This window comes from Aotus nancymaae, unplaced genomic scaffold (genome assembly GCF_030222135.1).
Source record: "Aotus nancymaae isolate 86718 unplaced genomic scaffold, 86718_ANA_hifiasm-v0.15.2.pri h1tg000033l, whole genome shotgun sequence".
Classification (NCBI taxonomy): Eukaryota; Metazoa; Chordata; class Mammalia; order Primates; family Aotidae; genus Aotus; species Aotus nancymaae.
The window spans coordinates 19,775,559-19,799,292 of record NW_026988447.1 but is presented as its reverse complement, the minus strand read 5'-3'; the positions used below and the strand labels follow the sequence as shown (position 1 = coordinate 19,799,292).

The 23,734-nt window shown below is 45.1% G+C and overlaps 1 protein-coding gene across 4 annotated transcripts in view; it reads left to right on the top strand.

Moving 5' to 3' along the window:
• The first annotated feature begins 8,476 nt into the window (after window positions 1-8,476).
• ARHGAP10 (Rho GTPase activating protein 10) overlaps window positions 8,477-23,734 on the top strand; it is a 337,434-nt gene continuing 322,176 nt past the window's right edge. For 2 of the 4 annotated variants that reach the window (XM_064383837.1, XM_064383836.1), the window contains exon 1: window positions 8,477-8,849. In XM_064383837.1, coding sequence (XP_064239907.1) covers window positions 8,696-8,849 — 154 coding nt within the window. In that variant the 5' untranslated portion in view covers window positions 8,477-8,695. The remainder of the gene's footprint in view (window positions 8,850-23,734) is intronic. The other 2 variants (XM_064383838.1, XM_064383839.1) reach the window with 1 other exon arrangement.

Below are 23,734 nucleotides of genomic sequence, written 5' to 3'. Positions count from 1 at the left end.
CCTCAGCCTCCTGAGTAGCTGCGACTACAGGCGCGCATCACCATGCCTGACTAATTATTGTATTTTTAGTAGAGACAGGGTTTTCCCATATTGGCCAGGCTGGTCTCGAACTTATGACCTTGTGATCAGCCTGCCTCAGCCTCCCAAAATGCTGAGATTACAGGCGTGTGCCACTGCGCCCAGCCCAGCCTAGCTTTCTTAATAACTTCTACTTTTTGAAGTAGATGCTGATGCTTTCCAGCAGCCTTGGACCTTATGGTTTTCATGTGGTTAGTCATGTCACAGAATAAGCCCCATGGTGAATGCCCAAACTCTTTACAAGTTCACGAGCAGCATTTTTGAGAAATGGGATATCAGTACTTAATTTTTCGTTAAATATACACTTTTTCATTTAGCCCATTTCTGCCAAAACCTTTTGTTTTTGCAAAAAAAAAAAAAAAAGTATTACCAAACTGTAAAATATTTAAATAGCTGTAGATTTGTATAATATAACAAAGGACAAATAGCTATAGCAATAGGGTTCAGTCTACTCTCTATGTGCTCTATGGCAGCTCTGCTCAGCTCCATTTTCCTGTACATCTTACACTCAACCTGTAATTTTCTATGCTTCCTGTTGACCCTGCTGACTGGCCTGGCAACTTTGTTCATCTTGCAGGTTGCTGCCCGGGCCACTCTGAAACTAGTTGCTACACAAAAATAGCCCGCAAGATTAGCAGTATCAACTGCTTCTCCTCTGGCCAGTAATACTGGAAGGAGTAGCTGTCACTATCTGATCATATCTCAGAGAGCTCTCTCTCTGTCGCTCAGGCTGGAGTGCAGTGGTGCAATCTCGGCTCACCACAACCTCTGCCTCCCGGGTTCAAGCGATTCTTCTGCCTCAGCCTCCTGAATAGCTGGGACTACAGGTGCATGCCACTATGCTCAGTGAATTTTTTTTTAAATGTATTTTTAGTAGAGACGGGGTTTCACGCTGTTAGCCAGCATGGTCTCGATCTCCTGACCTTGTGATCCACTCACCTTGGCCGCCCAAAGTGCTCGGATTACAGACATGAGCCACTGCTCCCAACTTCAGAGAGCTTCATTTTATTAGCAAGTGCCCTTCTTGCTGTTCTTAAAAATAAGTGTTGGTTACCTTGCTGCTGGAAATGTCAGAAAAAGAGAGATGGGTTTTCCTTGGTCATCTGTCAGACTGTCCACATGTTAAAGTGAGAACTCTGTTCACTGCACATGTGTCTCGCATGCTACTAGATAAGACCATGGTAGGAGTTAGAAACCCAGAGTGGTGCTCCAGGAAACCCATCCTGGCCTCTTTTTTTTTTTTTCTTTTTGAGACAGAGGCTCGCTCTGTCACCCAGGCTGGAGTGCAGTGGCACAATCTCAGCTCACTGCAACCTCTGCCTCCCGGGTTCAAGCGATTCTCCTGCCTCAGCCTCCCAAGTAGCTGGGATTATAGGCGCCTGCCACCATGCCCAGCTAATTTTTGTATTTTTAATAGAGATGGGGTTTTGCCATGTTGGCCAGGCTAGTCTCGAACTCCTGACCTCAAGTGATCAGCCAGCCTTGGCCTCCCAAAGTGCTGGGATTACAGGTGTAAGCCACCGCACCCAGCCTCTTTTGAAAAGTTTCCACGCATTATTTGTAGTAGAACTCCATTTAAAAATCAGAAAACCAGGCCAGGTTTGGTGGCTCACGCCTGTAATCTCAGCACTTTGGGAGGCTGAGATAGGAAGATCACTTGGGCCCAGGAGTTCAAGGCTGCAGTGAACTATGATTGTGCCATGATACCCCAGCCTGGGTAACTGAGGGAGACCTTGTCTTTTAAAACAAACAAGTAAACAAACAAACAAAATCCAGGGGAAAGAGGCCAAATGAAGGGCATGCCAGGACAATAGGTATAAAGCAGACCAGTTCCAAACAAAAGAGGATTTAAGGTCATGCTACTTAGAGCTAAATAATCTGAGATGATAACTTAATGACTTGTTTCTCCAGTGTGTGCCATGAACCACCAGGTTCCCCTTTTAGAATATAAATGGGAGTGTTCTGTTTTCTGTTCTATCTCAACCAGATAACCTATTCTAAATGCCCCATGATTTCCCTGAAGGTCTGCTTCCTTCTGTTACCAATCTAGGAGTCTACTAATCTCTGGTTGCAGGGAATAAACAGTGATTCTGTCAACTTAAGCAAAAGGGCATTTTATTCGAAGCATATGGAGGGGTTAGGGAAGCCTTGAAGAACCAGCTTTGGAAGAAGAAGCCTGGTAGTCTGTCCGGCAGCAGGTCTCTTTCACACTGTTGGCTAGAACAGATGAACTCTGTTTCTTCTGTCAGTACTTTACTATGTTCAAAAGTCAAAGTCCTGGGAAAGTTGGGTTGGCCAAGCTTAGGTCATGTGCCCAGCCCTTGGCTGTGGCAGGTCTGGGAAGAAAGATTTGTAGAAGGAACCTCTAGGGATCTCTCTGGATTCCCTAGCATGAGGCAGGCACAGGAATTTTACCAAGACTACATACTAGGTGGGGAAATGATTACCCCAGTGGAAATCACGGTAATGTTGGGAAGTGGGAATGAAGGCTGAGCATCCTAAAATGCCAGTGTCCATTACTTAGAGTAAAAATTATCATGTTAATGGCATCAAAGCACATAAACCCAGGATTTCTATTGAGTTGATATATCCTGATTTATTTTACTATTTTCTTTTAAAATGGACTCTCGCTGTGTCGCCCAGGCTGGAGTGCAGTGTCACGGTCTCAGCTCACTGCAACTTCCTCTTCCTGAGTTCAAGTGATTCTCCTGCCTCAGCCTCCCAAGTAGCTGGGATTATAGGTGCCCACCACCATGCCTGGCTAATTTTTGTATTTTTAGTAGAGACAGAGTTTCACCATGTTGGCCAGGCTGGTCTTGAACTCCTAACCTCATGATCCACTGCCTCGACCTACTGCTAGGGTTACAGGCATGAGCCACCACGCCTAGTCTATTTTACCATTTTCTAATTGTTAGGTGGCTGCTGCTTTTTTTTTTCTTTCCTACAACAAATAGCCCTAAGCATATACTATTTTTTTTTTTTTGGAGATGGAGTTTTGCTCTTATTGCTCAGGCTGGAGTGCAATGGCGTGATCTCAGCTCACCATGACCTCTGCCTGCTGGGTGCAAGTGATTCTCCTGCCTCAGCCTCCCAAGTAGCTGGGATTACAGGCATGCGCCACCACACCTCGCTAATTTTGTATTTTTAGTCGAGATGAGGTTTCTCCATGTTGGTCAGGCTGATTGTGAACTCCCAACTTCAGGTGATCCGCCCACCTCTGCCTCCCCAAGTGCTGGGATTACAGGCGTGAGCCACCACGCCCGGCCCTAGCATATACATTAAAAAAATAATTTTCTGCTGGGTGTGGTGGCTCACGCCTGTAATTCCAGCACTTTGGGAGGCCGAGCCTGGGGATCACTTGAGGCCAGGAGTTTGAGACCAGCCTGGTCAAAATGAAACCTCGTCTACAAAAAATATAAAAATTAGCTGGGTATGGTTGTGCACGCCTGTAGTCCCAGTTACTCGGGAGGCTGAGGCAGGAGAATCGCTTAAACAGGGGAGGTGGTGGTTGCAGTGAGCTGAGATTTTACGACTCCACTCCAGCCTGGGTGACAGATTGAGATTCTGTCTCAAAAAACAAAACAAGACAGAACAAAACTTTTCTTAGGGCAAATGGCCAGGTCTGAAATTACGGGGTCAAAGGATAAGTACACACATTTTTATATTTTTTTCACTTCTTGTTTTACTGAGGTGCCAGTGGACTCAGAATATGCCTCTGATAGTGGCAGGTCAGATTTCCGGTGGCTGGATATTTGCCTGGTTCAAAGTTACCTTGTGAAAACCTTTCTCTGGGTCACAGAAGGGACATTTGGAGTGGCGGGAAAAACACTCTCTTCAGAGCTCTTCTCTTTCCCTCTATCATTTAAAAAATCTTGGTTGATATCTGAATTAAACAAAATGCAAGGTTTCTGCTTTGGTCAGTCAATCCACATGTCATAGGAAGGTGGGCAGCATTTGCCTGAGAAGACTATGGGCAGTGCAGAATGCCTGCTGCTATATGCAGTGTGTGCTCAGATATTACTGTATGAAATCTTTCCAGCTCCCTCCTCTCCGTGCCAAGTCTCTCCAAAGGCTGGGGGTGAGAGAAGCAGTGGTTACACTAACAGGAGACTCCACCTGGGGCAGGTACTGGTTGTGTGCCTTGACCCACATCTCCTGACCCATATCTCCTTGAGCCAGGTTCTTCTACCTCCAAACCTGGAAAGGTAAGTGTCCCAGATTTCTTCAGAGGATATGAATTTATTTTCCCCTCCCCTCCCCGCTCCCCCTCCTTCTCTCCCCTCTCCCTTTCCTCCCACCCCTCCTTCTCCCCTCCCCTCCCCCTCCCCTCCCCCCTTCTCTCCCCTCCCCATCCTTCTCTCTCCTCCTCCTTCTCCTCCCTTTTTCCTCCCACCCCTTCCCCTCCCTTTTCTCTCTCCCCTCCCCCTCCTCCTCCCCCCTTCCCCTTCCTTCCTCCATCCATCCCTTCTTCCTTTCTTCCCCCTTCTCCTTCCCCTTCCCCTCCCTCCCTCCCTCCCTCTCTTCCTTCCTTCCTAAGATACAGTCTCACTCTGTCTCCCAGGCTGAAGTGCCGTGGCACAATCTTAGCTCACTGCAACCGCTGCCTCCTTGGTTCAAGCGATTCTCCAGCCTCAGCCTCCCCACTAGATGGGATTACAGGTGCGTGCCACCACAGATGGCTAATTTTTGAATGTTTTATAGAGACAGGGTTTCACCACGTTGGCCAGTATGGTCTCAAACTCCTGACCTCAAATAATTCACCCTATTTGGCCTCCCAAAGTGTTGAGATTACAGGCATGAGCCACTGCGCCCAGCTGAGAAGATATGAATTTCAATGTGGGAGGACTGGAGAATCTTCCCCACATACCCATCCTCCTTGTTCCTCATCCTAGTTTCAGTAGGAACGCCCACTTCTCAGCTAGGCTGCCAGACTGGCTGGAGGAAGCAGCAGTGTGCTTTGCTTTAGAATTATCCTCATGTCAGCTTATTCTGCATGGCTAGAGTATACCAGATTGTAAACGCTTGAGATTAGGGACTCTTGCTTACCGCAGTGCTTTCCCCACCCCATGTACTCAATATTTGCTGACTGAATATTCTTAGGTAAGTGTACCAGTTCTAAAACTTCCTTGAGGTCCTAAACTCTTCCAAGCTCTGATGCCCAGAAGTATTGGAAAAGGTGAGCTCTCCTGAGAAACAAGCAGTAAAGCCAGAAGCCCATGCTCAGTGTTCTGAAGGACAGAAGCAGGGCTGGCTGAGCAGGTAGGACGGACCCTCACTCCCTCTTCAGCCTCATCTCAGCCCATGGTGCTCCCGCCACATGGCTGCAGTTTTAGTTACTTGTAGTGGATTCTTCCACAAAGCCTCCTCTGGGAATGCTTCTTCCCTCTGTGCATCTCATCCACTCCACTTCCTTCCACTCACTCTGGGTGCTTCAGGTCTCAGTGCAGTTGCCACATCCTCACTGACATCTCAGAATAGTCCAAAGGCCCCTGAATAGCAGGCTCCTTCCTAGTGCTTACCAGAGATTTCACTTGACATTTATATTTGTAATTATTTGATACATTTTCTTTCACTCTGGAGAATATTAGTCCATGAGATCATGAATCACGCTAGGTTTTTTTTTTTTTTTTTTTTTTTTGAGATGGAGCCTCGATTCTTTGCCCAGGCTAGAGTGAAGTGATGTGATTTTGGCTCACTGCAACCTCTGCCTCCCTGGTTCAAGCAATTCTCCTGCCTCAGCCTCCCCAGTAGCTGGGATTATAGGCAGATGCTACCACGCATCTCAGGGGCTTGCACAGGCTGGTCCCATGTCTGGACTACTCTGTTCCTACCCCTATTTAATAGATAACTCCTGCCGGGCGTGGTGGCTCACGTCTGTAATCTCAGCACTTTGGGAGGCCAAGGCGGGCGGATCACCTGAAATCGGGAGTTCAAGACCAGTCTGACCAACATGGAGAAACGCTGTCTCTATTAAAAATACAAAATTAGCCGAGCATGGTGGCATATGCCTGTAATCCCAGCTACTCAGGAGGCTGAGGCAGGAGAATCGCTTGAACCTGGGAGGCAGAGGTTGCAGTGAGCCGAGATCATGCCATTGTACTCCGGCCTGGGCAATAAGAGCAAAACTCCATCTCCAAACAAATAACCAGCTAACTCCTACTGATATTCCTGGTCACTGATTAAATTATAATTTCCTTATCACTTCCTTAATGAGGCCTTCCTTGACCTATCCCCAATCTATCAGGTCTTCCAATTATAACCTCTCACATACCCTTTAGTTTAACTGTATGACACTTTAATTTTCAATTGGATATACGTGTGTGATATTTCTTTTGCTTGTTTTGAGGGGATGAGGTTAGTATCCCCGCAAAGACCAAAAGCACAGTGAGGACAGACACTGTTTTGTGTGTTGCTGCATCACAAGCACCTAATATGTTGCCTAACACATATAAATGATCAGTAAATATTTGTGGGAATAACTGATTAATTAACTAAGATGAAACCTGGAAACTCAGTAGCATCTGCTTTTGTGGCCACTTTTCTTAAGTTCTGTCTTATATGGTTTAAAACTATGATTTAAGGGCTCTTCTGCCCTGCAAATCTTTCCCATATTGATGGAATGTAATCTGTCTCCCCCTCCTCTCCCTCATCTCTCTCTTCAGCCCATTTCCACACCTCCTTCCTCCTTGAGTCTCATCATTATCGTAATTTTCAGCAGGCACTTTACAAACACAATTTCATTAAATCTTCTCAAGCAACCTGCAGCTGCAATGTCGTCATCTCCATTTCACTGATGGTTAAGTGTGAGGTTTAGAGAAAATTACCTTTGTAAGGTCAAACATCTATTAAGTAGTAAAGCTGGTGCTGGAACTTCTAAATATTTATCTTTCCATTGTCCACTGTACAGAGATTTTGCTTCACTTGCTTATACTTATTCATTTCACATTTACTTATCACTTGTAACAGACACTGCACAAGGCATAGCTGAATAAAACAAAATTAATCAGGCCCCTCCCCTCATTGTGGTTATAGTAGACCTATTCAGTACTGAATTAAGATTCATATTCACCAGCTCTTTAACACTGGATTTACATGTGTGTGAAATAAGTAATATTTTTTATGATGTTGTGACATTGTTTTATACAACTTTTGTTCCAAAAAAAAAATATGGGCACATTGAATAAACCAGAGGGTTTTTATTTATTTATTTTTATTTTTTAGACAGAATCTAGCTCTGTTGCCCAGGCTGGAGTGCAGTGCTGCGATCTCGGCTCACTGCAACCTCCACCTCCTGGGTTCCAGCGATTCTCCTGCCTCAGCTGGGATTACAGGCACGTGCCACCGCACCCGACTAATTTTTGTATTTTTAGTAGAGATGGGGTTTTACTATGTTAGCCAGGCTGGTCTCGAACTCCTGACCTCAGGTGATCCACCCGCCTCCGTCTCCCAAAGTGTTGGGATTACAGGTGTGAGCCACCGCTTGTGGCCTAAGGTATACATTTCAACACTTTCAAATGCCTTAACTTTTTTTGGGACACACTGGAGTTGTTACAGAACACACAAAATAGGCTTTTTGAGGGCACTGGCATAAATTCTCAGTGATGGTGACCCCCACGCGGTGAAAACCACAGGTTACCTAGCATGTTTTCCGGTGGTTATTTTTAGAATAATAAAGATCATCTCTAGCTACCCAAGCAAATTTAATCTGCTGAACACAACAGAAACAACTTTTCTGTGGTTTAGCCATCCGCTCCCTTCACCTAAGTCATTTAGTGTGGATACGCAGAGGAGTGTAATAGGAGCTGCTGGGCTACCCAGAAAACGCTCTTGCCTTTGTAAGGCTTCGATCTCAAGCGGAGATTTACCACGCATCTCACTTTAAATGGGGAAAGGAACCGAGATACGGAAAAAGCCCCCTGTGCGACTTCGTTCCCAGCTAGGGGGTTGCGGGGCGTCCCAGGATAAATGAGATAAATGAGTCAATCATCTCCTTCTGAAAGGCAGCTGCCTCCGAGTTAGGTCGCTCGCCTGCGGGGACTAAGGACTGCAATTAAGACGCTCCTTCTCCGTCCGGGTCGGATTCCGTACAGCCGGGAGCCGACTGTGAGTCACCCCGGCCCCGGGAGCCCAAGCGAAGGGGAGGGCCCGCGCGAGCCGCGGGGCGAGATTCTAGCCCGAGGACGCCTCGCAAGGAAGAGGAGGGGCAGCTGCGCGTGGGGAAGAGCAGTCCGGGGAAGGGAAGGGAAGGGAGGAAGAAGGAAGGCGGAGGAAAGAGAAGGGGGCGAACGGGAACGCGGGCAGGGCCGGGCCGGGCGGCGCCTCGGGGAGTGTCTGCCGCGCGGGGGCCGGGCTGGGCGGGGCCCCGGGCGCTCAGAGCTTGGCGGGGGCTGCCGGGATTGGGGAGCCGCGGCTCGCGCTGGTCTCGGCTTCGGCGGCCGCTCCTCCGCGCCGCAGGACTCGGCTCTGTGGGACATGTCCGCGCCTCGCTCGCCGCGCGCCCGGGCCTGCTAGCTCCTGCGGGCTCCCCGAACGCGCGGCGCCGCACCTGGCAGCGGCCTCGGAGCCCGGCTCAGGCAGTAGGGCGCGGCGAGCGCACCGCGCCGGGACCGCTGCCGTCATGGGGCTGCAGCCCCTGGAGTTCAGCGACTGCTACCTCGACAGCCCGTGGTTCCGGGAGAGGATCCGCGCTCACGAAGCGGAACTCGAGAGGACCAACAAGTTCATCAAAGAGCTCATCAAGGACGGGAAGAACCTCATCGCTGCTACCAAAAGTAAGCGGGGACCCGGGCGCGGACGGGCTGCGGCGAGGAGGGGAGGAGCCTCTCCCGGCGGGGGACTGGGGGGTCTCCTGTCCTGGGAATTCGCTCCGGACCTGCCCGGCTCTCTCTGAACCCGGGGGGGCGGGTCCCTGGGGTCATTCCTCCCCCAGGCAGCGAGGCGAGTCCCCATTCCCGGCGGCTCTGCGGCAGCGGAACGAGCTGCCAGCGGGCCCCGCCTGGCCCCCACCGAGCACCCCTCGCTGCTTGCGCGCTCCAGTGGACCGACCCTAGGCTCTCCTGGCCCGGAGTCAGGTTTCATTGCTGCCTCAAGCTGCTCACAATCTCTTTTAAAACAGAGGCATCTGTTTGCCTAGTTTTGTCTTGTGATCTCTCAAAAGAACTTTCCTGAGGATTGTTTGAAACCCTGCAGGGGTGTTGAATTTTTCCGGAGTCCCCTTAAGCTTCACCCTTTCCCTCTCATTGTCTGATTTTCCCCTACAGTCTTGTTCCAGGCCCTTCACGTGCTAAACCTGAAAGTCCACCTGGCTTTATGCTGCTTCCGCACATTCCTCCCCTCCGGTGCTGAGGAGGGTTCAAAGATTGGGTTTGGAAGAGTGAGCAGACAGCCTGCCCTCTAGCCCGGGCGGGCACCGCTTGCAAACAGGGAATTCCACCCCAGTTAGGCTTGATACCTTCCTCCCCCGAACTTCTCTGTCTTTTGAAAAACTTGGAAGAAAAATGGAGATATAGAAGAGTTAAGTGTATTTTAGTGTAGTTGAGAAGACTCTAGGAGAGAGAGGGCCAACATTCCTGCAGAAATACTGAGTTAGTGATGCTGCTGGAAAATGGGGCGGAATTAGCTACAGTGAGGAGCTGGGCAGCCTGACCGTCCCTTGGACCCACAACCCCTTCGGAGGATGGCTGTGAATGCCCCCTTTCCCTCTTTAAAAGACCTGCCCATACAGCAGACAGGGACTTGGGCAGTATCCAGCCTTGGGGAGCTGGGTTCTTAGGGCCTTTATCACTCACCTAGATTCTCAATTCAGTAATTCTCAGCCTAGGGTATTCGTTCGTTGTGCATTTGTTTGTAGATACCGCCTCTGGGGAAAATCCCCCATCTCACTGTTCTCCAGACCGCGCCCCCACTCCCACCCCCCACCGTCCCCGCTCTATTTTTCATTAAGGACAAATAAAACATATTGAACATAGTGTCTCGGGCACCCAGCATGGTGCCTGGCACAGTAAATATGCATTTAATGAATGAGTTGAAGTACGTTTCTGTGGGAAGTATTTAGTGAGCCATCCCTGTAATTTTGAAAGCAAGTCGCTCAACTTCTCTGGATGATCTCCAAAGGTTCCTTTTGGTTTTCTTACCTCATTGGTGTTGCAGAATCAGGATTGGGACTCACTTAGGGGTTTTTGGTTTGTTTGTTTTGTTTTGAAGTCTCTGTTGCTTGAATCAGAAATGGGACTCTGGGACATGTTACAAGTGGGCTTATTTGGTTGAGGGTTCTCCAGGCCCTTGGCATCTGGTATGTGTGTTGGGTGGGAAGTAGGAGGGCGCTATACGTATGGAGGAGTGAGCATAAAAAGGAGGAGTTGGGGGAGGGGGTGCAGAGTCAACATGAGAATGAGCACTTGGTGTTAGCTAGAATCACTGGGCCGGGAACGTACCTTCTCTTTTATTGGCTGTAGTAGCTCCGTTTGGAGCTAGAGATATGTGGAGAGAGGCCGAGGGCAAAGGCAGTTTGGCCACTGGTAGAAAGCTATTTCTGTGACAGCATATTAGCTTTCCTGCTATCAGAACGCATACCTTAGGTTCCAAGAGCAGCCAGTGCATCTGGGGGACCAGATGTCAGCCTTCCTCCAGACTGTGGAGTATTTTTTTTTTTGTTTTTTTTTTGAGACGGAGTCTTGCTCTGATGCCCAGGCTGGAGTGCAATGGCGGGATCTCGGCTCACTGAAACCTCCGCCTCCCAGGTTCAAGCAGTCCTCTGCCTCAGCCTCCCAAGTAGCTGGGATTACACTTGCCCACCACCACGCCCAGATAATTTTTTTTGTAGTTTTAGTAGAGACAAGGTTTCAACATCGTGGCCAGGCTGGTCTTGAACTCTTGACCTCGTGATCCACCCGCCTTGGCCTCCCAATGTGCTGGGATTACAGGCGTGAGCCACCGCCCCCGGTCCAGACTGTAGACTTTCTTGAATTTGTGAGTTGGTATCTTACTCCTTTTGATTCTTGTCCTTTAGCATAGGAAACATAATTTGTAATCACGCTTTTAGAGTAATAAAGAAGTCTTTTTTTTTCTCATTATGTTCATTAAGAATTTATGTTTAAATTATTTCCCAGAAGGTGACAGGAACACAGCTGTAGCTCACATGCCTTTTCCCGCTTGGTCCATAAAGTTTACTTACAGTTCTTGTCAAAGACTAAGAGCCTGTAATCCCAGCACTTTGGGAGGCCTACATGGGCAGATCACGAGGTCAGGAGCTGGAGACCATCCTGGCCAACATGGTGAAACCACATCTACTAAAAATACAAAAATTAGCTGGGCATGGTGGTGGGCGCCTGTAGTCCCAGCTACTTGGGAGGCTGCGGCAGGAGAATCGCTTCAATCCGGGAGGCGGAGGTTGCACTGAGTCGAGATCGTGCCACTGTATTCCAGCCTGGGCGACAGAGTGGGACTCTGTCTCCTAATAAGTAAATAAATAATAAAAAATCAAAAGTTGGCTAGGCGTACTTAGTACATGTACTAAGATAGAGTCGGCCGGGCGCGGTGGGTGACTCACGCCTGTAGTGGTGAACTCCGTCTCTACTAAAAAAATAGTTCAAAAATTAGCTGGGCATGGTGGCGTGTGCCAGTAATCCCAGCTACTTGGGAGGCTGAGGCAGGAGAATCGCTTGAACCCGGGAGGCGGAGGTTGCAGTGAACCGAGATCGCATCACTGCACTCCAGCCTGGGCAACAGACTGGGACTCCGTCTCCAAATAAGTAAATAATAAAAATAAAAAGTTGGACAGGCATACTTATTACATGTACTAAGAATAAGAGTAGGCCGGGTGCGGTGACTCGTGCCTATAATGGTGAAACCCCGTCTCTACTTAAAAAAAAAAAAAAAAATCCAAAATTTAGCTAGGCGTGGAGATGAGTACCAGTAGTCCCAGCTACTTGGGAGGCTGAGGGAGAATCGCTTGAACCCGAGAGGCGGAGGTTGCAGTGAACCGAGATCGCACCACTGCACTCCAGTCTATCGACAGAGACTGCATCTAACAACAACAACAAAAAGACAGCCCTGGACTAAGACAGGGGACCTGAGTTGTTTAATTCTTCTTCACTGGATAGGGCCTGGCTGTAGGAAAATTGAGCAGGTCTTGTAACTCTTTTGCATCCAGTTTCCCCTCCCTACTTCTTAGGGGAACTAATAAGGTTCTGCAGCATTTGAAAATGGCTTGATGAGGTTGTTTGAAATTGCAGTGTAGGTAAATGGTTCACCTACCAGTTGAGCTTTTGTATAACATCAGAGAGTCAAGGAATGGCATTAGGTGGAGGATCTGCAGAAGAAAACCCACTAGGTCAGATTGTGTATGTTTCCAGATATTTTACATTTTGTTTTACAAAAATGGCTTTTGAGCATTTCGAGAATTGTGTGTTAAAGTGATTTCCATTTTTAATTGCCCTGCCTAGTGTCTCCTGCATGCATTTCATTCTTGGAAGATTTCAATATGTAATTTTGATGTCTTGACGCTTTGAAATCTTCCATAAATATTTACAGAGTTTTGAGGCCTACGGGACCTGAAGACTTACTGATGAGTTCAGTTAGATAGCAATCAACAAATATTTAGCACCTACAATTTTTTTTTTTTTTTTTATGAGACTGGGTTTCACGCTTGTCCCCAGGCCGGAGTGCAGTGGCGCGATCTCAGCTCACTGCAACCTCCACCTCCTGGGTTCAAGCGATTTTCCTGCCTCAGCCTCCCAAGTAGCTGGAATTGCAGGCACCTGCCACCACACCCGGCTAATTTTTTTGTTTTTTGTTTTAAGTAGAGACGGGGTTTCGCCATTTTGGGCAGGCTGGTCCGGAACTCCTGACCTCAGGTGATCCACCCACCTCGGGCTCCAAAAGTTTTGGGATTACAGGTGTGAGCCACTGTGCCCAGCCTAGCATCTACAATTTGTTTAATATTGGAATTAGATACAAAGACTTACTATAGGGTAGAGGCCCTTGCCTTTGAGTTTATTGTCCTGTAGTTGAATTTACTTCAATCTAAGGAACATTTTTGAACTCTTTCCTGCACTGTGCTAAATTCTTGAAGAAACAAAGGATATACACACATACATGTTACAAGGTTAAAAATTTGGTGAAAAGTATTCTAACTTTTCCAGGAATGAGGGTTTGTATGTTACAGTGGAGGAAGTTTGTTGGAAGTTTGGAACTCACTGGTATTTTAAGAAAGGAGTAGAACCTTATATTGGAAACGACAGACTAGAACATTTGCAGTATTTGGGGAAGAGTGAAGAGACTAGTTTGGCTGGAATGGTCGTTTTTCAGGGAATAGTAGGCTGGGGTGAATGGAAAGGTCAGGACTTTATATTGTGGAGAGTTACTGAAGGCTTTTCAGCAGAAGGCTGACTTAATAGAAAAGAGATGGTTTGGAGACAGTACTGCACATTTGTGTGTAGGGTGAATTTGGAGATAGCACTGGGGGTGAGGAGAAACTCCAAAGAGAAGAGCCATTGATTTAAGTGGTAGATTTGGAGATAATTCACTCAATTCAATGAATTCTTTGTTCAAATGACTTTTTTAGTTTTCTTTTTAAAGTAGTTTCCTTTCTTAGAATAACCAGTGTCCTCTTTCAATGCAATTTAAACTTTTGGAAGACTTTATGATGTCTGTGTAGTTTCGATTGCTTATGATTTATATGGGTAGATAGCACAGTTGCCAGAAACAGCAATAAGCCATATATGCTTTTCTCGTATATTTTACACGAGGCAGTCTTGAGAAAACATACCTTGTTCTGTGGGCAAATATTTTTTAAAACAAATAGTCCTTACAGTTAGTAAGCACTAATATAGTTATATAAAATGCTCTGTAGTAAACTGAAATTGTCTAGCTCTGTTTCTGAAGTGGAAGGGGCCCTCATTAGTGAGTCTGCTCCTACTGAACAGGCATGGAAAAGGATGTAAAGGACCTTGTTAGTGGCAGAGCCAGGACAAGAATTTATGTATTCCAAACTTGGTTTTGGTACTTTTTTTTTTCTTTGGAGACGGATTTTCGCTCTTGTCCAGGCTGGAGTGCAATGTCGCGATCTTGGCTTACTGCAACCTCCGCCTCTCGGGTTCAAGCGATTCTCCTGCCTCAGCCTCCTGAGTAGCTGGGATTACAGGTATGCATCACCATGCCTGGCTAATTTTTTTGTATTTTTAGTAGAGATGGGGTTTCTCTATGTTGGTCAGGCTAGTCTCGAACTCCTGACCTCAGGTGATCCACCCGCCTCAGCCTTCCAAATTGTTGGGATTACAGGTGTGAGCCACTGCCCGGCGGTTTTAGTAATTCTTTTAAGCCTCGGCATTTTAATGGTTTTTGCTTTGTTTCTCTTAGGAAAAACGTAAAAGTTCCCTTTTGCTGTCTGTATGTTTACTATTTCAGAGAAATATTCTTTTGGGGAAATTTTTAAAGTTGCCATTACATTAAACCTACTGAGATTTGGAAGACTAAAAATAATTTTTCTATTTTGTAAACTTGAGCCTCGATTTCCTTTTTTGTAAAATGGTTCTGATACAGAAAGCATTGAGGAATGAATAAAATGGTGTGAAAGTGTTTTGAAACACAAATGTAAAATGGTTGTGTAGACACGATTGCCGGTTCAGCCAACATTCCTTTTCCCCTCTGACAATCCAGATTTTGTTCAAGTATCTGCATCCTTTTCAAATGACTCAGGGGAAAGCAATTCAGGGTAATTTTGATTAATCTAACTCAGTGGTTCTCAATCCTAGCTGCTCAATAAAATCACAGGGGAAGGCAATTCAGGGTCATTCTGATTAATTTAACTCAGTGGTTCTCAATCCTAGCTACTCAATAAAATCACCTTGGGGAAGTGTTGAAAAGAAGCAGTCAGGGTTGAGAAGCTAAACTCTAACTCAGTTATAATACACCCATTCTCTGGATTGGTAATTATTAAAAGAATGAGGTTGTATCCCAGTTCTGGCCAGTGAAACATGACAGAAGGTCTTCTGGATACTTTAGAGAGAGGTTTCCTTTTGTCATAGGAGACTCAAAAAAATGTGGCTTTCTACTTTTCTGTATTCTCTTGTGATTCCTGGAACGGAACTCCTACCCACTATCTTTGGCCTGAGAATAAGTGGCATGGTGTGCTAACTCAGTTTGGGTTCTTGATGCTGTTGGGGGACCCATGGGTTTTTCTATGCTTTGAATGTCTTGTTAAATGACATAAGACAGTTTTGAGTTGGGTTTTCTGCTACTTAATGCCCTAGGGTTTTGTTTTTGTGTGTGGTTGGTTTTTTTTTTTTTAGATGGAGTCTCCCTCTGTTGCCCAGACTGGAATGCAGTGGCGCAATCTTAGCTCACTGCAGCCTCCGTCTCCCGGGTTCAGGTGATTCTTATGCCTCAGCTTCCCGAGTAGCTGGGATTACAGGCACGTGCCACCATACCCAGCTAATTTTTGTATTTTTTTTTTTTTTTTTTGTAGAGGCAGGGTTTCACCATGGTTGTTCTTGAACTGCTGGTCTCATGTGATCCTCCCCCTCGGCCTGTCAAAGTGCTGGGGTTACAGGTGTCAGCCACTGTGCCCGGCCTTAATGCCCTAATTTTGATAAAGTGGTGTAGTTGTACATTTTTTTTTCTTTTTTTAAAATTGTTTTTTTAAGAGACAGGATTTTACCATATTGGTCGGGCTGGTCTTGAACTTCGAACCTCAGGTGATCTGCCTGCCTTGGCCTCCCAAAGTGCTGGGATTACAGGTGTGAGCCACTGCACCCGGCCCTATAGTTGTAAATTTTGTGATTATGCACCCATCAAGTGGGATTTAGAGAGCTATAGATAATAAAATGCTATTTTAAAAAGTTTTAAAATTGCAATATATTTTTTTCCCTAATGGAAAGGAATATTCATTGCATTCTTTGTCCCAAAGAAGTTATCATAGACCCCGTACAATTTGGGGCATCACCTAGGTTAAGTCAAACTGTCACTTGGGGTTTTATTCCAGTGGGCTGGTCCCCAATGTGAATGCGGACTGGCTGTGTAAATAATTACAGTCAGATGTGAGCCAGGGTGGGGACTCAGACAGCCTTGAAAAGCTTTACTCACTGCAGGTGGTCTTTGACTCCACTTAGAGTTGTTCCTATTTAGAGCCTGCCACCAGGCCAGCAGCAGAGCCATGTTTATTTAGAAGAAGAGATTTTTATTAGCCAGTCAGTAATCTCATGTCCTCATTGTCTTTTTTGACGTGTCACCTGTCTCCTCCCATTTGCTGGGGTTCCTTTGACTAGTCATTTTTGCTGTGCTTTTTTTTAAGGGACTAGCGTACATTGTAGACTTTTAATAAGGAAGACAGAGGAGGGCATTTTTGTGTTTAATCTTTAAAACAGCTGATGGAATATAATATAGACGATTAAGAGCATAAGCTGAGGTGTACTAGCCTGCCTGGGTTCCTACCCAAGCTCAGCCACCTACTAACAGGGGATCCTTGCTCAAGCTGCTTAGCTTTTCTGTATCTCTGTTCTGGTCAATACAATAGAGATTATAATACTACCTACTATATTGGGTTACTAAAGGATTTGTTAGTACTTGTAAAGCATTTAGTATAAGTTGCTCAAAGGTTAACAATTATGATGACATATCTAAATTACAGGTATATGTTTTAATATTAAGGCCCTGTTCTTGCCTCACAATAGCTGCTCTGCACCCTAGACCAGTTATCTAACCTTTTAGCGTTTATTACCCCTAACAGTATATTTCTCCAAAGCACCATTACCAGTGACCAAGAAGAGAGACAAAATTGTCAGACCCTGGAAAGGCTTCCAAATTTTGGTTGTAGTTTAGGATGCTGGAAAATCTTGAAAATATATTGGCAAATCAGAGCTCAGTAGTATCTTGGGAAAATATTTTCTAGAATTTATTTTTGATTCACAAAGATTTGAGGATGAAGTAGAATGTGTTGCTAAGGTCATTGCAAATCTAGTAAGCAATCTACAGTCGAGGTTCAAGCAGTCAGCAGCAGGCCTCTCCTCCGAGGGACTGATAAGAGAGACAGAGAGAGAGCAGTTTAGGGTATTGACATGACAACTTGGTACATGACTGCAACCTTCAGATGCTTCAAATTACAGAGATACTTTTTGAGGATGTGAACTCAAAATTAACAGCTTGTCTTTGCTGTGGTAAATTCACAGTGAAAAAAAAGACAGCCAGAGACATCCCTAAGAGGGATTTTCCTAAGAGCTGTTAGATAATCCTATTCTCTACAGCAGAATCCTCAAAGTCCCCTGGACAAATTCCCAAAGAAGCTGTTTTGAATTCTGTGACTTCAGTAGCTGTTTATCACCATATATATATATATATATATATATATTTTTTTTTTTTTAAGATGGAGTTTCACTCTTGTTGCTGCCCAGGCTGGAGTGCAGTGGTGCAATCTCAGCTCACTGCAGCCTCCACCTCCCAGGTTCACGTGATTCTCCTGCCTCAGCCTCTCGAGTAGCTGGGATTATAGGCGCCCACTACCACGCCTGGCTAATTTTTTGTAATTTTTAGTAGAGATGGGTTTCACCATGTTGGTCAGGCTGGTCTTGAATGCCTAACCTCAGGTGATCCACCTGCCTCGGCCTCCCAAAGTCCTGGGATTACAGGTGTGAGCCACCACGCCTGACCTTACTAGGCTACTTTTAATGAAATTATGTTTTAGGCAATTATAAATTACTTGATAAATATGTTTTATGTTATTGAAAATGCATATACTTTAATTTTAATAGGTTTATTAAGCATTTACTGTTTCTACTTTGTGCTAAATTCAGCATAAGCATTATGTTAAATGAGGAATTACTCAGTGGGTTGCATTATTTACTATATTTTATAGATTAGGAACCTGAATTCAGAGAGATTAATAGCTTGTCTAAATCACAATTTGTCATTGGTGGAGCTGGAATGTAAACCTAGGTTTCTCTAACTCCAAAATCCTTAACCACAGTAATGAGCTGTCTGTGTGTAAAGGTGTGTAACTTGTAACCATGGTCTTCTGGGGAAGTGATGATCAATCTTGGTTATCTAGAGTGTGTGTACATTTGATGATCTACCTAGAATATTATTCTTAGCTTATTATAATGACTATGATTTAAAATTTGTCAAATTTTAAGGCCCCTCTGGTGTCATTATTATAATTTAAACTGATTGCTAATTTGTACTGTGAGTACAGTATAGACCTTCCAAGGTTAGGCTGATTTAGAATCCATTACCAGACACAGACCCTCTGTGTCTGTCTCTCAATCTCCACCTTTCTCTTTTCCTCCCCATTCCTTTTCCTACCCTTTAGTAGAGTAACTTTTAACTTATTCTTTTAATATTAGGCTTGTTCTTCCTTAAAAAGTTTGAGATACTTTAGAAATATAAAAAGATACAGAGTCTCACAATAAACATTCATTGCCCCCCAGCTTAATGAAAGCGTCTTTTATACCCATTCTTCTCCCCAAGGGGTAGGAACTATCTCAGATCTGGTGTTTATTATTCTTAGGCATTTTGATACAGTTGTGCACATCCATAAACAATATATAATGTGTTTGCATGTGTTTAGATTTTATATAATGGTTTCATCCTACATTTTTTCTCCCTGAATATTTTGTGAGATTCATCCAATTGGATACGTGTAGCTTTATTTCATTGAGTTCAACCTCTTTTTCCTACAAGTGACATTTAAAAGGATTTTGTTAATTGATGTTCTATGATGTACCTTCTACCTATGTATTTTTTGGATGAAAAAACAATATATTTAGAGAATATTATGAAAGCCTTATTGAAATTAGTTTTATAAATTTAGGATACTAGCTTTCAAAACGGTCAGTAATTAATGAATCCGTGAATCTTAAAAACATTTAACCCATTTTCTTTTTGATATTTTGTTACCAGCCTAGCATGATGGATAATCAGAGTAAGCCAGTTCATGTCTCAGGACTGTAAGAGAACTGATTTGAGTCAGAAACAAAAAATCTTTAAAAGCCTTTTTGCTTCATTGAAATTAGACTTCTGACTAGAAGGAAGATGTTAGTATAAACACAATGCACGTGAAGAATTCTGGTAACTGTCAAGCTAGTTGGGGCAGATGAACATGATTTTCAGGCAGGGACTGGCTGGTATCTTGTGGTAAGCCCCAAAGCAAACACTGGCAGGCCTGCTTCCCTTAGTTATCCCAACACAGGAACACAATTGCCAGGGGGAGGCTTTTGTATTGAGAAGGACTTGATATTGTTCTCTTTACACACACACACACACACACACACACACACACACACACGAAAACACCAGATGCTTTACATTCTAACACTGGCAGGCCTGTTTCCTTTACTTATCCTAACACAGAAATGTAATTGCCAGGAGGATGCTTTTGTATTGAGAAGGTGTTGATAATAGTTCTACACACACACACACACACACACACACACACAGAAGAACTCCAGATGCTTTACATTGTAAAGGCAGGCATCTCTGTCATCTCTGAGATGGACTGGAATCACACCCCAGGTTGCTGCCATTGCTAGGCCTGACTCTCTGGTCCAACTAGAATTTCCTCCCTGTGTTTCCTCAGGAAGATAATCTAGTACCACTTAATATTTCAACGGTGAGTATGATTTCTCTGGACTTGTTGACTTGTTCACCCACAGGCACCTTCTACCATCAGTATTACTCTCCGGTGGCAAGTCATGGTGAGGTGTGTGGCTGGAGGAGAATTCACTTTGGCCACAGCATTGTCATCTCGGGTCTGAATACAGGATGTTGAATGGTCTCTAAAAATGAGTGCTTTCTTCTCTGACTGTAAAGTTGGCTTCACTGTTTATTAGCTGTGTGACTTTGGGCAAGTAACTTAAGCCTTCAGTGCCTACATTTTTCTTTATTAGTAATATGGCCCTAGTAAGAACTCTGCCTCACTGGGCGGTGGTATTTAGTCCTCACATTACATATTAAAAGATCTTAGGACTCTGCCTGGCTATGGTAGGTGCCTATTGTTTTTATTACTATTAAAATAACTCTATCTTGACTTCCTTTGGTTGAACTTGAGCACAGTTGTGGTGTTGCCCATAGTAGGGTAGAAATAGTCTGTGAATACATGTTCTTCTTCTTCTTTTTCTTTTTAGATGGAACCTCGCTCCTACAGCCCAGGCTGGAGTGCAGTGGCACAGTCTTGGCTCACTTTAACCTCCGCCTCTTGGGTTCAAGTGATTCTCTTGGCTCAGCCTCCTGAGCAGCTGGGATTACAGGTGCGTGCCACCACACCCGGCTTATTTTTTTGTATTTTTAGTAGAGATGGGCTTTCACCTTGTTGGCCAGGCTGGTCTCAAACTCCTGACCTCAGGTGATGGCCTGCCTCGGCCTCCCAAAGTGCTTGGATTACAGGTGTGAGCCACCGTGCCTGGCACATGTTCTTTTTTCTTCCAATCTGCCATATTTTGAAGGACAGAGCTGAATATAGCGTCCTTTCATTTATGAATAGGAGAAACCATCCATAATAGTGTGTTAAAATCTAATGTATTACTGAAAACCTTTGCTTTAAAGTTTTCAGGACAAAGCCAGAAGTACAAGGGAATAGTGTGTCCTTGACATGCCATTACATTTATTTGAGAATCAGACAGATTCTCTGCCATGCTGACAGATAGTTTTGTTTTTATTTTGTGAAACGTAAGTCAAAGGCAGCATGGCAAAGATATTAAAATAGGTCTTAGAAATCAGGTTTACTTACTGCGTGACCTTGGGCAAGTTGTTTAACTTCTCTGTGCCTTGATTTCCTCCTCTGTAAAATGTGGATAATAGTTAAATGTTTAAAATGGGCCAGGCACTGTGGCTCATGGCTATAATCCCAGCACTTCGGGAGGCTGAGGCAGGCGGATCACGAGGTCAGGAGATTGAGACCATCCTGGCCAACATGGTGAAACCCCATCGCTACTAAAAATACAAAAATTAGCTGGATGTGGTGGCATGTGCTTGTAATCCCTGGTACTTGGGAGGTTGAGGCAGGAGAATCACTTGAACCAGGGATTTGGAGGTTACAGTGAACCAAGATCATGCCATTGCACTCCAGCCTGGCGACAGAGCAAAACTCCATCTCAAAAAAAAAATAAGTTAAATGTTTAAAATATTGCTAGGCTTAAATTATTTTTAAAGTACTTAGAAAATTGTCTGAACCATAGTGAACTTCTCTGTGTTTTCTAAGGTGTAGAGAAAAAAATTAAAAATCTATTCACAGTCATCACTAGAGTAACCTTATTTATAACAATGGTGAAGTGGTGTCATCTTGTCATTGAACTCCAGCTATGGTGGGCTAGTAGCTAGAGGTTTAACAGTGAGAAGAAACTTGTATATTTGTGTAGAAGTTTGAGTTCTAGTGCAGGAAACAGCAAATCATTTAAAAAGCAATTACATTCATGTTGTTGAATGAGTATGGGATTCAGTAATCGTGGTTAAAAGGACTACGTAGTTGGCGGGTTTCGAAAAGGCTTCAAGAAAGTAAAACTTCTAGGCCGAGACCAAAAGGAGGGATTGGAGCTTTCCCTGCTGAGAGTGGGGAAGAAGTACTATTTTCCAGGTGCAGGGAAAATGCATCTGAGAGGCCAGAGAGAGCACGTCCTGCGGATGGAAAAATGGAGCTCAGGTGGGCCTGAGAATCTGCACTGAGGGGAAGAATGGTGCTGCCGAGGGGGTGAGGGCAGGGTGGGGAAGGGCCTTGGAAAGCTGGTTGAGGGCTTCACTCTAAGGACAGTGGGAAGTAATTGAAAAGTTTTGAGCAGGGGAGTGGCATGATTTGACTTGCATTGTAGAAAGCTTTCCCAGGCTGCGGTTGTGCAAATGAATCCAGGACCGCAGGACTGAGGTTGGGGGGGTCAGTCAGCTAGGCCAGAGACTTTGGTGGCAGAAGAGGAGTCAGGACTTAGCAGCTGCAGGCTGTAGGGGGTGTTTGGGTGTGGGGCTGCCCTGATGCCTTGGATTTTGTTGTGGGCCGGTGAGTGCAATTCACTGAGGTCCAGCCACAGCAGCAGCTTTTGTAGGAGAGAGGATCAGTTTTTCGTTTTGGATGTGGAGGCTGAGGTATTTCCTGATAGGAGACATGTTCAGTAGTGTGTTTCTTTAATGAGTATGTATTTCAGGAATGGGGAATACAGCTGGAGATAAAGATTCTGGAGATGCAGCTGAAGCCCAAGGCTGCCTAGAGAGAGAATGTAGAGGGATAAGGCAGGGTGGGTCAGGGCGGGTCAGGGCAAATCTGGAGGAACTCCATCTTTGAAGGGGTGGGTGAAAGAACTTGAGATCCGAGAAGCAGTAGCTATTGAGAGAGCGCAATGGAAAACCAGGAGAGGGTCTCAGAAGCCAAGGAGAAAGAGTGTTCAGGAAGCAGGAGGGAGTGGACAAGGCCATGTCCCAGAGAGGTAAGTAGCCTGAGTCCAGTTGACATTGCATGGGCCACACACTGACCTTGGTAATACTGTGAGAGTAGTTTAGGTGGCCAACCAGGACTGGGAGCCTGTTTGCAAAGGGCTGAGAAGGGAGTGCACAGGAAGTCAGTGAGCCTGGGTACAGATAGCTCTCCTAAATTATTTGGTCTGCCAAATACTTCAACACATTCAACCCTGTCTGATCTCAGAAGTTAAGCAGGGTCCAGTAACCAGGCCTGACCAGGGTTGACCCTGATTAGCTTCTGAGATCAGACAGGTTGAATGTGTTCAGGATGGTATGGCTGCAGACCCAAATCATGTGGTCAGTGGGAGAGAGGAGGAGATTGAAGATTCAAGGTCCATCTCAGAGCACAAAGTGCTGCTGCTGCTTTTTTTTTTTTTTTTTTTTTTTTTTTTCAAAAAACAACAACAACATCAGCAACAACAGAGTTTTGCTCTTTGTCCAGGCTGGAGTGCAGTGGTGTGATCTTGACTCACTGCAGTCCACCTCCCGGTTCAAGTGATTGTCTTGCCTCAGCCTCCTGAGTAGCTGAGATTACAGGCGCCTGCCACCACACCCAACTAATTTTTGTATTTTTAGTAGAGACAGAGTTTCACCATGTTGGCCAGGCTGATGTCGAACTCCTGACCTCCTGACCTCAGGTGATCCGCTCGCCTCAGCCTCCCAAAATGCTGGGATTTCAGGCATGAGCCACTGTGTCTGGCAGAGTGCTTCTTAATATAGAAGGTGGATTCAGATTCTAGTTGAAGAAGGGGCAGGTGAAGGGGGGGACTTACCTCTCTCACCTGTGTGATGACAGAGGTGATGGAAATGATGTCTACAGACTCAAATTTGTATATTTGTGGCAGGACGTCGAAGAAACTGTCAGCCGATGGAATTAGTTTCTCTGAGTTGGAGGACAAGATTCAGTAATTCTATTTTAATCTCTCCCCTGCCACTTTTCTTTTTCTGGTTGATAGATATTAATAATATATGACTTGTAAGAGTGGTTTTCTTCATTGTTTGAACTGAGTGGGATGGCCTTAAGCTGAGAAGAGGTAATGGGCTGAAGGGGAGAAAAAGGAGTTAAATGTTTGGGTAAACAACCCTCAAGACATCAAGACATGCCTCTATTTTAGGCTTCATTTCACGCTTTGTTCTGTTGCACTTAAAAGACCCAAATGGTCCTTAATCCTTTTTTTTTTCCCAAAGTATTACATGAAAACCGTTCTTTGCTGATTCTCTTTGGATT